At 42.6% G+C, this 16,804-nt stretch overlaps 1 protein-coding gene across 1 annotated transcript in view; it reads right to left on the bottom strand.

Annotated features, from left to right (window-relative positions):
• The window catches only part of HYDIN (HYDIN, axonemal central pair apparatus protein), a 346,678-nt gene that overhangs the window by 90,313 nt on the left and 239,561 nt on the right, over positions 1–16,804 (bottom strand). Inside the window, 8 exon segments of the mRNA XM_018063160.1 lie at positions 3,842–3,991; positions 4,320–4,514; positions 4,663–4,790; positions 5,019–5,155; positions 5,583–5,710; positions 11,209–11,336; positions 13,008–13,185; positions 16,400–16,537. Of these exon segments, the coding sequence (XP_017918649.1) occupies positions 3,842–3,991; positions 4,320–4,514; positions 4,663–4,790; positions 5,019–5,155; positions 5,583–5,710; positions 11,209–11,336; positions 13,008–13,185; positions 16,400–16,537 (1,182 nt within the window).

The following is a 16,804-nucleotide window of genomic DNA, read 5'->3' as shown; positions in this document are numbered from 1 at the left end:
TGGGGAAGGAAAATTCTGAAATGTGCATTTTGTATATTTTCTCTGAGTTTCCAGTGGGATTAAGATCCAGTGTCCAAGGTAGTGCTAGATTCCCAGCATTAACACTGTAATCTAAACTGCTCTCATGATGTTTTATGAGAAAAGTTTTCTTTCTTAATCTAAACAGAATCCATTTTGTTCTCCAGTGGTTATCAGTTTTACATGACACACAACAGAAACAGATTTGGATGCTTGTTTTGTTTGGCTCACTCTCACACCCTATTAGCTGCCTTCCTTTTCCTGATCACTTTCTACTTCTCTATTAGTATCCCTTACACTTCCTACTAGTCAAGGCTATGGTTTTTCCTGTGGTCATGTATGGATGTGAGAGTTGGACTGTGAAGAAAGCTGAGCGCTGAAGAATTGATGCTTTTGAACTGCGGTGTTGGAGAAGACTCTTGAGAGTCCCTTGGACTGCAAGGAGATTCAACCAGTCCATTCTGAAGGAGATCAGCTCTGGGTGTTCTTTGGAAGGAATGATGCTAAAGCTGAAACTCCAGTACTTTGGCCACCTCATGCGAAGAGTTGACTCATTAGGAAAGACTCTGATGCTGGGAGGGATTGGGGGCAGGAGGAGAAGGGGATGACAGAGGATGAGATGGCTCGATGGCATCACCAATTCGATGGACGTGAGTCTGAGTGAACTCTGGGAGCTGGTGATGGACAGGGAGGCCTGGCGTGCTGCGATTCGTGGGGTCGCAAAGAGTCGGACACGACTGAGCGACTGAACTGGACTTAACTGAACACTTCCTAGAGCTTACACTCAAATTCTTGACTCCAAGTCTGTTTCTTAGAGAATCTGAACTATTTGAAGACACAGTTAAGCAACTGTACAGAGATGATCAGCTAGGGCAATCAATTCATCTCATACAATTACAATCCAAATACCAGGTGACAGTGACACCAGTTACCCTAATCTGGTTTCACTGAGAAATCTATTAAAATGCATATTCGCAGGCCCATTCCTAGAGACCTTGACTTGGCAGAGAAAGGATGGGAATTCTGCACTTTTAACCAGATGCCCAGGTTATTGTGAAACTTGGGCCCATGGCTTGGGTTTGAACGGCATGATTGAGTGAGCACTTTGGGGAGCTTGTGAATACCTTAAAGGGGAAAATCAGATGGATGGAATGTGTAAGGATGTGGATACAAGTTCAAAAAATATCTATTGTTGGAGAGAGTAAGAAAATGAATTATTGGCTATGAAGCTTTTCTATTTGATTATGGGTTTAGCATCTTATGTGATCCAAACTTCTATATTTTAACTGCTTTTTAGGGAAATATTTCTAAAACATTTCATTCATCTCCTTGTATTCAGAACATGTTATAATGTCTAGGAGTTGTTAGAGTTTCTCAATAGTTTCTCTGTGTTCCCGGTGCTGGTACAGATAAAGGTGTGGATCGTATGGATTCCAAGGCTAACCAGTTCCTGAAGCTTAGTCACTTCAGTCGTGTCTGATTCTTTGTGATCATATAGACTGTAGCCTGCCAGGCTCTTCTGTCCATGGGACTTTCCAGGCAAAAATACTGGAGTGGGTTACCATTTCCTTCTCCAGGGGATCTTCTGACCCAGGGATTGAATCTGCCTCTCTTATGTCTCCTGTATTGACAGGTGGGTTCTTTACCACTAGCTCCACCTGGGAAAGCCCTTGTACACAGCCAATAAATTCCTCTCCCAACTCTAATTTGAAAAGATGCATTCCAATGTTCATAACAGCACTGTTTACAATAGTCAAGACATGGAAGCAACCTAAATGTCCATCAAAAGATGAATGGATAAAGACGATGTGGTATATACGTACAATGGAATTTAAAAAATTAAATACCATCATTAGCAAGCAACCTAGAGATACCTGGATGAACCTAGAGATACTAAGTGAAGTAAGCCAAAGGCAAATATCATATGTTATCACATACGTGGAATCTAAAAAAGTGGTACAAATGAACTCATTTACAAAGCAGAAATAAACTCAGCCACAGCAAACAAATTCATGATTACCAAAAGGGATAGTAGGGTGGGGGCAAAGATAAAACCTTTTGGATTAACATATACAAACTACTATTAGCAGAACAGGTAAATAACAAGGACCTATTATATAGAACAGTAAACTCTACTCAATATCTTTTAATAATCTATAATAGACATGAGTCTGAAAAAGAATATATATATATTTATATATAACTGAATCACTTTGCTGTGCACTTGAAACTATCACAACATTGTATACTGTAAGTTAGCTATACTTTAATAAAAATGATGCTTAAAAACTTCCTCTCCCATTTGGTGGAAATATTTTATTAATTTTGATCAATTCTAATTCAGTAATTATGGAATTGTGCAAACAAATCTATGTTTTTTACTATATTTACTGATAATTCTCTCATTCAGTAAGACCTCCAAAATCTTGAGTAACCTCGCTGATAGTCTTAGGACTTCCTAAGAATGACAAACACGTTAGTTTTCTTTTCTTTTAAAGGATCAGAGAGATTTTGACAATGATAGAAACAGGGACTCTATTTTAGAATCAGATATGAAACCATTCACTTTTCTTTCTTCTCACTAGATTCTTAAGCATCTCATCAGAGCTGTTACCTGGAAAACAGGAGTTAACTACAGGTGTTTTATAAAACTCACATCCATTTCTTCTTTGCCAGTCTATGTCTGATGCAGGATACAGCATGCTTGGAGCTGGTGCATGGGGATGACCCAGAGAGATGTTATGGGGAGGGAGGTGGGAGCGGGGTTCATGTTTGGGAACGCATGTAAGAATTAAAGATTTTAAAATTTAAAAAAATAAAAAATAAAAAAAAATAAAATAAAAGAATAGAGGAAAAACACCTTCCAAATGCCTTAGGCTTTGAGCAAAAGTCTTTACAGTGTAACCTCTTGAGATCCTCTCTGGTTCTAGGGTTTTATCATTTTTCACTGTGTTCTTTGTCAGGAGTAGCTTTGTGTTGATGGTGTTTGCAAAAGAGACATTTGTGAGGCCCAGGGAGTAAGTTTATCAGGAAGTACTTATTATTATCACAACTACTGATGATAATAGTAAGCAGATATTGAGCCAGTACATGTAGAGCAGAATGCTGTGCATTTTATTCACATTAATTCATTTCCTCTTCAAAATGACCCTTGGAGGTAGCTATTGCAGGTCAATAATGTCTTACCTGAAACCCTAGGGGCCAGATGCTTTAAAAATTCAGATTTTTAAAAAGGTAAACATACCACATGCCCTATGTTATAAAGTATCCTCTGCAGGGTCCCCTGGCATCAAGCACATTATTATTTCTGTGGCTATAGTGTTTGAGTCTGCAAACCAAGGCGGGTAAATAAAGGTTAAGTAGTTTCATGTCAGTTCAGATTAGGTTTTTCTGCCAAATGAATTTGGGTCTGAAACTTACGAAATTCCTTCCTGCCCCGCCCCCGTTTTTAGATCTTATTGGATTTTGAAACTGCAATAAGGGATTTGGGGACATATGATATTATTATTTTTCATTTTATCTGTGAGCAAACTGAGGTCTAGTGAGGCTAATTTGTCCAAAATCATGCTCCCTCCAAGCACAAAGGAAGAAGGCCACTAAGCCGTGTCTACTGACAGATGTCAGGGTGTTAGATAGGAATCGGCAGCAGCAGAGCTCCTAACCACCAGGACCACAGCTCCTGTATGAACCAGAGTACTGGATGTCATACTCAGAACAGTGAGGGACAGATCACTCAAAGCTTCCCTGGAGATCAATTAAGCGTGGACTTCGAGTAAATCTCAAAGAGATCTGGGGAGTCTGATTACATTTCTTTAAAGCTTACCTCCTCTTTGGGCATGAATTTCACCTGCACGTTGGACCTCTCACCAGGATCCAAGACCCCAGAAGTGGGCTGAATCTCAAAGATCCGTGTCTTTGGCTTTAATTCAGCACATAGTTTGCGTCTTAAGTATTTTGGCATGTGTTTCTCCAGCTGGTGAAGTAATGTCAGACAATTAGATCATTTTCTTTGGAAAATGATTCCATTTCCATTCACTCAACCTGTGTTTACTGATTACCTCCCAGGTGTCAAGGGATGTGTGGAACCAGGGACACCAAGATAAATAAGATATTCGCCAGATAGCATGACCTGATAGGCCCTTGAGTGTTGGGCTGAGGGCTGACATTTTATTCAGGAGGCAGCGGTTGTCACTGAAAGTTTTTGAGCAGGAGGGTGAAACGAAGAGAGTGAAAGTCTAGAATTATAAAGCTGGCATAAATGGAGATGGAAAAAATGCGACAATGGGCCAAAACTCACTTACCTTGCTAACAACTTGCTTATGGCTCTGGACAAACCATTCACAAGGGACTTGGAGATGATTGGAAAGCTGAATAGTTTGCACAAGGCACTGTCCACACTGAATTGTGGCAAACTCCACTTTTCCACAAGACAGTGTCATACTGGGAACGGTCACCTTGGCTTGGAGACAGATGTGAACTGGTGGCCCTCCAACCACCTAGAGTGGGCATAAAATCACTGTTACCACATAGCACAGGCTCGGAGGAAGACTCGTGGCTTTGAAATAGCTGTGGATCATCACAGGGTGGTCAGCAAGCAGGGTTGGAAGCTGGGGAGGATCAGCTGGACCCAGTGGCGCGTCTTACCTTGATGGGCAGAATGACCTCTTTGTTGCCAACAGAAACGTTGCCCCCTTGTGTGTCGAATCGCACTTCAAATGTTTCTGTTTCACAGTAAGGCAGATTCTTCACACGATCTAGCTCAATACTAAAGCCTGGACCAAGACAAACAAAACTTCTTTGTGGGAAGGAAAAGTAGCAATCAAGAGCTGCTCTAGAGAGAGCCCATCTGAGGCAGGACAATCCTTCAAAGTATTGACTAATAGCCCAACACTTCTTTCAGTTGACCCCGGAAGAAACATAACCACCTCTCCAGGACAGTACAGCTGGGCAACTTGTCAGAAATGACAGCATACAATAGGAAGGGTCTCCAGCCTGGTCACCTGTGTCATGAAGGACACGCTTCTCTGCATGGAAGGACACTGGAAAGTGACTGGTGTTGGTGATCTTGATGATGTGGGTTTGGACGTCACCGAGGATGATGTAGCCAAAGTCCAGGATGTATTCTGGTAGCTGGACTCTGAAACAGTGAACAAGCTCTCCTTACCACTCGTGTTTCCATATATGAGACAGTGTGAGGCTCTCGTCTGTTTCCTCTGCAGAAGTCCCTGCTGCGGGGACTTCTGGGAGAACCACCACTCTCCAGAATGGAGGCCAGGGATGAGACACCTCCCCCAGGAGACCATACTTCTGCTTTAGCCCTCATCTCGAAAGCAGTCAGTGCTGGTCCTTAAGTACCTGAAGCCCAGCCTGTCTATTACACAAAGTGGGAGGTTTCTAAGAGGCAGAGACCTGCCTAGCTGGCTGGCTGCTGGAAAACAGCAGATATGTGAAGTGAGTGGATTTCATCCCAACATGATCAACCATTAATTCAAAGAGCACTCTGGTGGAGGACACCATCAGCTCTGCTACATTCTGAAACAAACATGACAGGGAAGGTCGCTTACTTGATTGGTTTACGGCGACTCCGATGGTAGAAGTCATCCACGGAAGCAGGGACAATTGATTTCTGATGTTCTATGGCATAGTCTTGGACTATAAGTCGCTCTACTTCCATCTGGAGGTGAGCATTTAACTGGAGCAAGAGAGAAGAGCAAGTGAATAAACTCTTAGAATATGCATTCTCAGTGGGGGCAATATCACCCCAAGGGGGCAAAAACTTCTGTGTGGAGGGAAAGTCAGAAAATCTTAGATATTACAATGGCTTGTGGCCCTCCAAGGGGTTAGAGTACATAAATAGATATACAGTATAACTATGGGGTTAAATTTTTTATTGTAGGATAGAGTGGGCTAAACAAACTGTGCATCTATGCCATGGACTATTCCTCAGCAATGAAGTAAGGAATGAGCTATTTATGTGAATGGTTCTCAAGGGCATTATGCTGAATGAAAAAAAATCTCCAAAGGTTGCACATCGTATGATTCCATTTATATAACTTCTATGCTCATATCAAGAGTAAAGAGATGGAGAAATAGAGTGGTTGCCAAGTGAAAGGGGTGGGGAGCCTGGGGATGGCTACATCAATGTAAGCATGTAAGGGCAAAAACAAATTAAAAATAAGAGGCTCAAGGGAGTTCACGGTTGCTGAGTGGTTAGTATTCTGGACTTTCACTGTTGCGGTCCAGGTTTAATCTGGGAACTGAGATCCTTCCCACAAGTTGTGCAGCACAGCCAAAAAAATACAGAGGTTCAATTCTCCCTGTTACAAATTAAGGTGGAGACTTATTCCAGCTTCAATTTTCTTGAGCATTTACTTAAGAAAACTTGCAAGTTCTTTCTTTGTCTCTTAGAAATATATATATAAATATTTTTAGTGGGTAAGCTTTGCGCAGGCGGCTGCGAGAGCCGGCGCACTAAGCGCAGCCGAGAGGAGCTACCCCACGTCTGAGGTCAGGGGCAGCAGCCTAGAGTGCCAGGCTGCGACGGCACAGGAAGAGCCGAGAGGAGCTACCCCGCGTCCGAAGTCAGTGGCGGCTGGGAGGAGACACCCCGCGTCCGAGGTCAGGGCGGCAGCCGAGAGGAGCTACCCCATGTCCGAGGTCGGGAGGGGCAGCCGGGAGGAGCTATTCTGCATCCGAGGTCAGGGGCAGCCGGGAGGAGACACCCCGCGTCCGAGCCCGAGGCCAAGGGCGGCAGCTGGAAGGAGACACCTCACGCCCGAGGCCAGGGGCGGTGACCCTGAGGAGCGACCCCAAGCCCGAGGCCAGGGGCGGCAGCTGGGAAGAGCCACCCACCCCCAGGCCAGGGCCAGCAGCCGGGAGGAGCATCCTGAGGAGCAGTGGCTGCGCAGGCAGGACCTAAAGGAGCTATCCCACGTTGAAGGTCAGGAAGGATGGCAGTAAAGAGATACCCCTCGTCCAAGGTAAGGAGCAGCAGCTGTGCTTTGCTGGAGCAGCCAGGAAGAGATACCCCACGCCCAAGGTAAAAGAAACCCAAGTAAGATGGTAGGTGTTGCAAGAGGGCATCAGAGGGCAGACACACTGAAACCATACTCACAGAAAACTAGTCAATCTAATCACACTAGGACCACAGCCTTGTCTAACTTAATGAAACCAAGCCATGCCTGCGGGGCAACCCAAGATGGGTGGGTCATGGTGGAGAGGTCTGACAGAATGTGGTCCACTGGAGAAGGAAATGGCAAGCCACTTCAGTATTCTTGCCTTGAGAACCCCATGAAGAGTATGGAAAGGCAAAATGATAGGATACCAAAAGAGGAACTCCCCAGGTCATTAGGTGCCCAATATGCTACTGGAGATCAGTGGAGAAATAACTCCAGAAAGAATGGAGGGATGGCGCCAAAGCAAAAACAATACCCAGTAGTGGATGTGACTGGTGATAGAAGTAAGATCCAATGCTGTAAAGAGCAATATTGCATAGGAACCTGGAATGTCAGGTCCATGAATCAAGGCAAATTGGAAGTGGTCAAACAGGAGATGACAAGGGTGAATGTCGACATTCTAGGAATCAGCAAACTAAAATGGACTGGAATGGCTGAATTTAACTCAGATGACCATTATATCTACTACTGCAGGCAGGAATCCCTCAGAAGAAATGGAGTAGCCATCATGGTCAATAAAAGAGTCCGAAATGCAGTACTTGAATGCAATCTCAAAAACGACAGAATGATCTCTGTTCGTCTCCAAGGCAAACCACTCAATATCACAGTTATCCAAGTCTATGCCCCAACCAGTAACACTGAAGAAGCTGAAGTTGAACGGTTTTATGAATACCTACAAGACCTTTTAGAACTAACACCCAAAAAAGATGTCCTTTTCATTATAGGGGACTGGAATGCAAAAGTAGGAAGTCAAGAAACACCTGGAGTAACAGGCAAATTTGGCCTTGGAATGTGGAATGAAGCAGGGCAAAGACTAATAGAGTTTTGCCAAGAAAATGCACTGGTCATAGCAAACACCCTCTTCTAACAACACAAGAGAAGACTCTACACATGGACATCACCAGATGGTCAACACCGAAATCAGATTGATTATATTCTCTGCAGCAAAAGATGGAGAAGCTCTATACGTCAACAAAAACAAGACTAGGAGCTGACTGTAGCTCAGATCATGAACTCCTTATTGCCAAATTCAGACTAAAATTGAAGAAAGTAGGGAAAACCACTAGACCATTCAGGTATGACCTAAATCAAACCCCTTATGATTATACAGTGGAAGTGAGAAATAGATTTAAGGGACTAGATCTGATAGATAGAGTGCCTGATGAACTATGGAATGAGGTTCATGACATTGTACAGGAGACAGGGATCAAGACCATCTCCATGGAAAAGAAATGCAAAAAAGCAAAAAGGCTGTCTGGGGAGAACTTACAAATAGCTGTGAAAAGAAGAGAGGTGAAAAGCAAAGGAGAAAAAGAAAGATATAAGCATCTGAATGCAGAGTTCCAAAGAATAGCAAGAAGAGATAAGAAAGCCTTCTTCAGTGGTCAATGCAAAGAAATAGAGGAAAAGAACAGAATGGGAAAGACTAGAGATCTCTTCAAGAAAATTAGAGATACCCAGGGAATATTTCATGCAAAGATGGGCTCGAAAAAGGACAGAAATGGTCTGGACCTAACAGAAGCAGAAGATATTAAGAAGAGGTGGCAAGAATACACGGAAGAACTGTACAAAAAAGATCTCCACGACCCAGATAATCATGATGATGTGATCACTAATCTAGGGCCAGACATCTTGGAAATTGAAATCAAGTGGGCCTTAGAAAGCATCACTACGAACAAAGCTAGTGGAGGTGATGGAATTTCAGTTGAGCTGTTTCAAATCCTGAAAGATGATGCTGTGAAAGTGCTGCACTCAATATGCCAGCAAATTTGGAAAACTCAGCAGTGGCCACAGGACTGGAAAAAGGTCAGTTTTCATTCCAATTCCAAAGAAAGGAAATGTCAACGAATGCTCAAACCACTGCACAATTGCACTCATCTCACATGCTAGCAAAGTAATGCTCAAAATTCTCCAAGCCAGGCTTTAGCAGTACATGAACCGTGAACTCCCTGATGTTCAAGCTGGTTTTAGAAAAGGCAGAGGAACCAGAGATCAAATTGCCAACATCCACGGGATCATGGAAAAAGCAAGAGAGTTCCAGGAAAATATCTATTTCTGCTTTATTGACTATGCCAAAGCCTTTGACTGTGTGGATCACAATAAACTGTGGAAAATTCTGAAAGAGATGGGAATACCAGACCACCTAACCTGCCTCTTGAGAAATATGTATGCAGGTCAGGAAGCAACAGTTAGAACTGGACACGGAACAACCGACTGGTTCCAAGTAGGAAAAGGAGTACGTCAAGGCTGTATATTGTCACCCTGCTTATTTAACTCATATGCAGAGTACATCATGAGAAATGCTGGACTGGAAGAAACACAAGCTGGAATCAAGATTTCCAGGAGAAGTATCAATGACCTCAGGTATGCAGATGACACCACCTTTATGGCAGAAAGTGAAGAGGAGCTAAAAAGCCTCTTGATGAAAGTGAAAGAGGACAGTGAAAAAGTTGGCTTAAAGCTCAACATTCAGAAAACGAAGATCATGGCATCTGGTCCCATCACTTCATGGGAAATAGATGAGGAAACAGTGGAAAAGTGTCAGACTTTATTTTTTGGGGCTCCAAAATCACTGCAGATGGTGATTGCAGCCATGAAATTAAAAGACACTTACTCCTTGGAAGAAAAGTTATGACCAACCTAGATAGTATATTCAAAAGCAGAGATATTACTTTGCCGACTAAGGTCCGTCTAGTCAAGGCTATGGTTTTTCCTGTGGTCATGTATGGATGTGAGAGTTGGACTGTGAAGAAAGCTGAGCACCAAAGAATTGATGCTTTTGAACTGTGGTGTTGGAGAAGATTCTTAAGAGTCCCTTGGACTGCAAGGAGATCCAACCAGTCCATTCTGAAGGAGATCAACCCTGGGATTTCTTTGGAAGGAATGATGCTGAAGCTGAAACTCCAGTACTTTGGCCACCTCATGAGAAGAGTTGACTCATTGGAAAAGACTCTGATGCTGGGAGGGATTGGGGGCAGGAGGAGAAGGGGACGACAGAGGATGAGATGGCTGGATGGCATCACCAACTCGATGGACGTGAGTCTGAGTGAACTCCGGGAAATGGTGATGAACAGGGAGGCCTGGCGTGCTGCGATTCATGGGGTTGCAAAGAGTCGGACGTGACTGAGCGACTGATCTGAACTGAAGCTTTTTGTCAGCTTCATAACCCAGGAATGTCTTTCTCAAGGACCTGGGAACCATCTCTTTGACATGGTTTGACATCTCTGTGTCACCATCAAGGAATACAGAGCCTCATCTCCCAGTTTCCGTGGGGGGACAGAGTCCAACTTCAGAGGACTCTATCATGAAAACACAAGTGGTTTGTTTTTCCTTTGGGTAAAGCCAATTAGCTAACACAGATGGTCATTCCAATTACCACGTGAGTTCAGCATGAACTAAGTGTGACAAATGGTACTGCCTAGTCCTCTTACCCGAGGACTAGTTATAGTTCTTAAGGACTAGTTACTGTTTACTTTGAGAACATGCATATAATGGGTTATATATAGTGGGATTGTATCTGCTTGGCTCCATGAAAGACTGAGATTTCTTTCTGTCTTTGCAATCTCTTAGCAGACTAGCAAAAACATGGAGCCCTTTCTACTTTAATGTTTATCAATAATAGAGTTGCATTCTTTCTTTGTGGAGAGATTTTGTGGGTTGGAAAGAGAGTTTGTTTGTCTATTTTCCCTTAACAAGCACAAGGGATACTTAGGAGAAGAAACACTTCTGTGTTTTAATTGTGGTGGTGTTTACACAAAGCGATACATGGAAAAAGTGGGTAGAATCACACACACATACAGATATGCACACACATGTAGACATGCAGACAGACAGACACACGAGTACAGATAAAACGGATGAGATCTGAATAAGCTCTGTGGCTTGTACCAATGCCAGTTTTCTAGTTTCTGTATGGTTCTATAGTTACATAAGATGTCACCATTGGGAAAACCTTTTTTTTTTCCTTGCAGCTTCCTGGGAATCTAGTTCCTGCGCCGAGTGAGGCCAGTCTTACCTCAGAAGAACCATCGTCAGGCACGTTCTCCTCTGGCGTCTCCAAGTGATAAAGCGTTGCAGGTTTAGTGTACTCTTTCTCTAGGTTTTTTCTGGCCTGATTTAAGAAGATTTTATATTTTTCACATCCTGTGGGGATTGGAATTAGAAGTAAATCTGGATGGCTAGAAATATATGAATTATGCCTAAAACATAGATTCTAAGCTCGGGGTCAATGAAATGAGAAGGGAAGTGAACTTTGTGATACCTCGCCTACCACGTTTTCTCTGCTTCAGAGGATATTTTGTACCAGAGACCTCACTGAAGTTTATAACGTTATGCTTTAGTGAGCTACCGTCTAGTTCTCAAGAACTTTATGCCAGGAACATCCCGAGTCAGTTGTGGGGTGACCAACTGGATCCCAGCTTACTTGATATTTTTCCAGTTTAAGCACAGATGGCTGTACCACTTGGGAAACCTCTCCATGTTGGAGAAACCCAGATGGATGGTCACCCTTAGGTTGGTCTTCATGTTTGTTGAGTATCGATTAACTAAAAGAATATATTTGATTCAAGGTGCTTTAACTACAACTAAATAAGCTACAGTCCCCTCCTTGAATCAGGGAGGTTGGGCAACAGCCGGAGAAATGTCAGACACCCAAGTTCACCAGTAACCCAGTACAAATTCAAATGCCCAAATAGACAAAGTAATTAAAGTACCTTCTGTGAAATCATAGGAAGTGCTGAGGCTGTGGTGAACTGGAGCGGAGAAAACTCAACTAACACTCAGATTGAAATTATTTTAAAGCTCTGTATTGGTTAAACATGTGTACTGCCATAAAGAGGACAGATTGGCATCCAGTTTTCAGCCATGAGGCAAAGGATTTCCTTCTTGAAATTGTATGTGGAGCTGGACTAACCTATGTCTGGTTGGAACTCTAGATGGTAGAGAGTAACATGGTCTTAGATTTACTAATATTTGTGTTCATATTTTCAGGAAGCAGACAATCGGGATATAATGAATCAACAGGTGAGTTAGTGACTTCGGGGAGTGGGGTAGGAGGAAAGGCTGAGGTGGGAGAGAGCTTAGTCTGAAGCTGCTTAGGTAATGTGGGTTTCAAGGAGCTTGAAGACTGAGAAGTTTCTCCTGACTCCTCATCCTGCAGCCCATGTCAGGAAGAAAGAGCCAGAGTCAGTCCATGGCTCAAAAAGCTGCTTAGTTGAGCTTCAGAATCTGCTAAGACAGAAATACTCTGATACAGAGTGATGGCTCCAGGAGCTGGATGTTGCCCAGAAAAGCCTTGGCTAGCTAGGGATGTGGGCAGACAATTAATAACAGTCTAAAAATAAATAAATAAACAACAGTCTAAATTAACCCAAATTGAGTAATGCCAGCATAAGGGGTTGGAACGTTGGTTGCTTCTCTTTACAGTTTATATTTTGAGAATTGTACTCCTTGCAGTAAAATTAGCCATAGCCTTCTCAATGGCCAACCATGAGTGACAACTCAGGGAGAGAGTGCAGCTGGAAGGAACATGCCATGGAAGAAAAGGCATTTGGAAGCATGAAGTCCTGATCACTCTGTAATTTAATGATGGCGAAATTGGCCGAATGTCTTAATTTGGGACTATCATGGACATATCTTGTTGCACTCATCTCAGGTCATCCAGTCAATTTCCACTCTTGATGTGTTTTGAAACTGAGGAATAACACAAAAGGGAGGACTGCCAAACAAATAATGCAGACTGCCAGCACTCTTTTAATAAGCAGCTAAAATGCATCTTGTCATCCAGTGGGGAAATATTACAGGGGGTAGAATTACCTTTGAGGTTCCTGGGGAGATCGAGGCAGATTCGGGGAAAGATTCCCTCTCCACTCAGAGTAATATTTTCTGGGTCCAGGTGGGCAATCTGTATCTGGAAACTTCTTTGAAAGATCTCAGGCACTCCAGGTAAGTAATAAACCTTCAATACTTGCTCTTTATGGGAACTGATAAAACCCTATGCGGCAGAAAGATCAGAGAGAGCTTTAAGTAAAATTTACAATAGACTCTTGCTTCCAGCAGTTTGATGCACTGAATAATCCCAAGGGCTTAGTGTACACCATAGTGTCCACTCGCACTCCTCTCCCAAGATTCATTCCTATGCAGATGTGAGAGAAGGACAGACAGTAGAAAAATAGGAAGCATATACGGCCAGGCATTTCATGAAAGAGGAAACCGGAACAGCAAGTCAGCACAGTGACAGCTGCTTATTCTCATAAGTAATCAGAGAAATGAAAATTAAGATCATAATGAAAAAAATTTTAACCATAAGATTGGCAAACTTTGCCAAATTTCAGTGAGACTAGGAACCAAAAGAAACTCATTTACATCTGGTGGGAAATCACCAGATTTTTCACAGGAAAAATCACCATGAAAACTGTATTAGCAGCTCCTTATAAAGTTGAACAAATGCATAGCCTATGACCTCAAAATTTCGCTCCTAGGAAAATTCTCTGTGAAAACTCTTCCACCTGTTGGCTGGGACACGGGTACAAGAGTATCTGCAGCAGAATTATTTAACAGCGAAACTTGGGGCGGGAATCCCCAAATGTATTTTGACAGGGAAAAGGAAAACTACTTTCCATTTGTAGTTACAAAATGAGTATTGTACGTTAGTGAAAATAAATGAACTATAGCTACATGCAACAATGTCTGCTAAGTCGCTTCAGTCGTGTCCGACTCTGTGCGACCCCATAGACGGCAGCCCACCAGGCTCCCTCGTCCCTGGGAGTCTCCAGGCAAGAACACTGGAGTGGGTTGCCATTTCCTTCTACAATGCATGAAAGTGAAAAGTGAAAGGGAAGTCGCTCAGTCCTGTCTGACTCTTAGCGACCCCATGGACTGCAGCCCACCAGGATCCCTCCATCCTTGGGATTTTCCAGGCAAGAGTACTGGAGTGGGGGGCCACTGCCCTCTCCAATGCAACAATGTAGACTAGCCTTAAAAACAAAATATTAGGGGGGAAAACTGCACAAATTACAGGTACTGATGACATTTTTATAAAGCTCAAGATACAGCAAAATCCCATAAAATGAAATCTCCGTGAGGGCAGGTATATCTGTACGTTTTGTTTACTATTCGACTACAAGTTCTAGAAAAATACCTGGTCATTGCAGGTGCTTAGAAGTTTTGATAAACTAATAAGCTAAAAGTACTTGATATAAAGATGCTACATAAGTAATAAAACTGCATTTTACAAAGAGAGTGACAAGCATGAAATTCAGCCTAGCGGTTGCTGGCCCGGGGGTAGCCGGAAGGAGTATGAGAGACAGAAAGAGCCTGGATAGACTGAAGTCCGTTGAACCGCATGCACCAACACACAAGTGACTTCAAATGTATTAGTGATGTTCTGAGTTTGAAGATGGGTGGTAGGCGGGGTATTCATTTTTTTATTATGCTCTGTAAGTCAAACACATGTGATATGAGTATCTTCTACATACATCAAATTTCATATAATAAATCTTAAAAATTGTGAATAAGGTCACAAAATAAAAACTCTACATCAGTAATTAGAAAATAAAAGTGGGAGAATTTTATGGTAAAAAACTACCAGAAAAGGCAAATCAGCCTAGAATAGAAACCAGGGAAAATGCTATTACAGAATCAAGTCATTTAGAAGTGCTTTAAAAGTCATCTTTGAAGGGGCCTCTAATAATTTTTAAACACATAAAATGTGTTTTTCTGATGTCGTCTTTTGATGTTACAACTGATGCATATTCTTCGAGGAAAAATTAGAGAATGAAGATAAGAAAAAGCCTGAGTCGTGCAAACTCATAGAGTCTTAATGTACATTGACAGATCATTGTGATTAATCCAGGTCAAAATATTAACTCAAAATCTGACCCACCTTGAGCTACCTGGCAAAAACAAGGGCAACACTATTGGCAGCGTCACATTACAATCCAGGGTGAAGAGGCTCTCCCAGAGAGAACACGCGCAGCTAAAGATGACCCCAAGTCAAACATTACAAATCATACAGGGAAAGCATTGATAGTGAAAGAGAGTCAACAGTCACATAAATAGGAATAATAATAACTCAATTAGAAAAATTTAAAAGAATGTACAAAATGATTAGTGATAAGTGAAGAAATTAAAATCCCAAGTGAAAGTGGTGAATCAGATGGAATTTCTGAAATTAAGAAAGTAGGGTTAAACAGTAGATTATACTCAATTGAAAAGAAAATTAGGTAACTGAAAGAGTTGAAGTAGTTACCTAGAAAACAGTATAGAGAGATAAAGAGTAAAGAGATACACATGTGAAATACAGGTTAAGAAACATGGACAGAGTGAGAAGGTCCAGCATATGTCTAACACTTGCTTTAGCAGACTAGAGAAAGACTAGAGAAAGTAGGATAGAAGCAACATGTGAAGAGATAAGAAATGAAAGATACTGGTCCTCAGAATGAAGGTGTGCTGTGAGCTTAGTCATTCAGTCATGCCTGCCTCTTTGCAACCGCATGGACTGTAACCCACCAGGCTCCTCTCTCCACAGGGATTCTCCAGGTAAGAATACTGGAGCCTGCCAAGCTCCTCTGTCCATGGGGATTCTCCAGGCAAGAATATTGGAATGGGTTGCCAAGCCCTCCTCCAGGGGATCTTCCCAACCCAGGGACCGAAGCCAGGTCTCCCACACTACAGGCGGATTCTTTACTGTCTGAGCCACCATGGAAACCCAAGAACACTGGAGTGGGTAGCCTATCCCTTCTCCAAGGGGTCTTCCCAACCTCGGAATCAAACCAGGGTCTCCTGCATTGCAAGCCAGAATGATGGAATGAACATATAACCAAGAAAAAGATACACTCATGATTACCATAAAATGTATAGAAGCAAATCACAGTAAAAACAACATACCAAACCTTGTGAAAGACAGCTACTATGCTACTTCAAAAGATGCAATATTAATATTGTGAATTAATATTAATAAAGAAGAATTAATAAAGAAGTAAAAAGCGTTAAAAGGGAAGAAAGTGGTTATTTAAAATAGATAAAATATACAGTCCAGGAAGAACACTTAATAGTCATTAAATCTTGTCTTAAATAACACAGAAATAAAAATGTATAAAATGAAGCTTTATATATTGTTATATATCGTTTTATATACTCTAGGGTGTGGCTTACAGGTTTGAGTTTGGGCCCCTCCTCCCATGATCAGTGGCTTGTAGGCTACTTACTAAGAGAGGCTGGATGAGTGGCACTCCTGGTAGAAGGTTGTCTGGTGAAGACTGGGGGTCAGTCAGAACCCTGAACTCAAAGCCAACTTTCCCAGTGTTCTTGAGAGTGATTTCATTCTCTGTGACAAGGTCGAACAGCTCGAGAGGAGAAAAAGGAGACAAGTGACTCCCCTGCCACCCACCCTCCGAGATTCTGCCGTCATTCTGACCAAGGTGGATAGACACGCATGCCTCACATACACGTATTTCATTTTCCACGAGGTGTGTGCTGTGTACGAAGTTGGTTCAGTTGTGCCTGACTCTTTGAGACCGCATGGACTGTAGCCCGCCAGGCTGCTCTGTCCATGGGATTCTCCAGGCAAGAATACTGGAGCAGGTTGCCGTGCCCTCCTCCAGGGGGCAGAT

This window comes from Capra hircus, chromosome 18 (genome assembly GCF_001704415.2).
Source record: "Capra hircus breed San Clemente chromosome 18, ASM170441v1, whole genome shotgun sequence".
Taxonomy (NCBI): domain Eukaryota; kingdom Metazoa; phylum Chordata; class Mammalia; order Artiodactyla; family Bovidae; genus Capra; species Capra hircus.
Note: the sequence above shows the minus strand (reverse complement) of the source record. Positions and strands in the feature narration are given on the sequence as shown.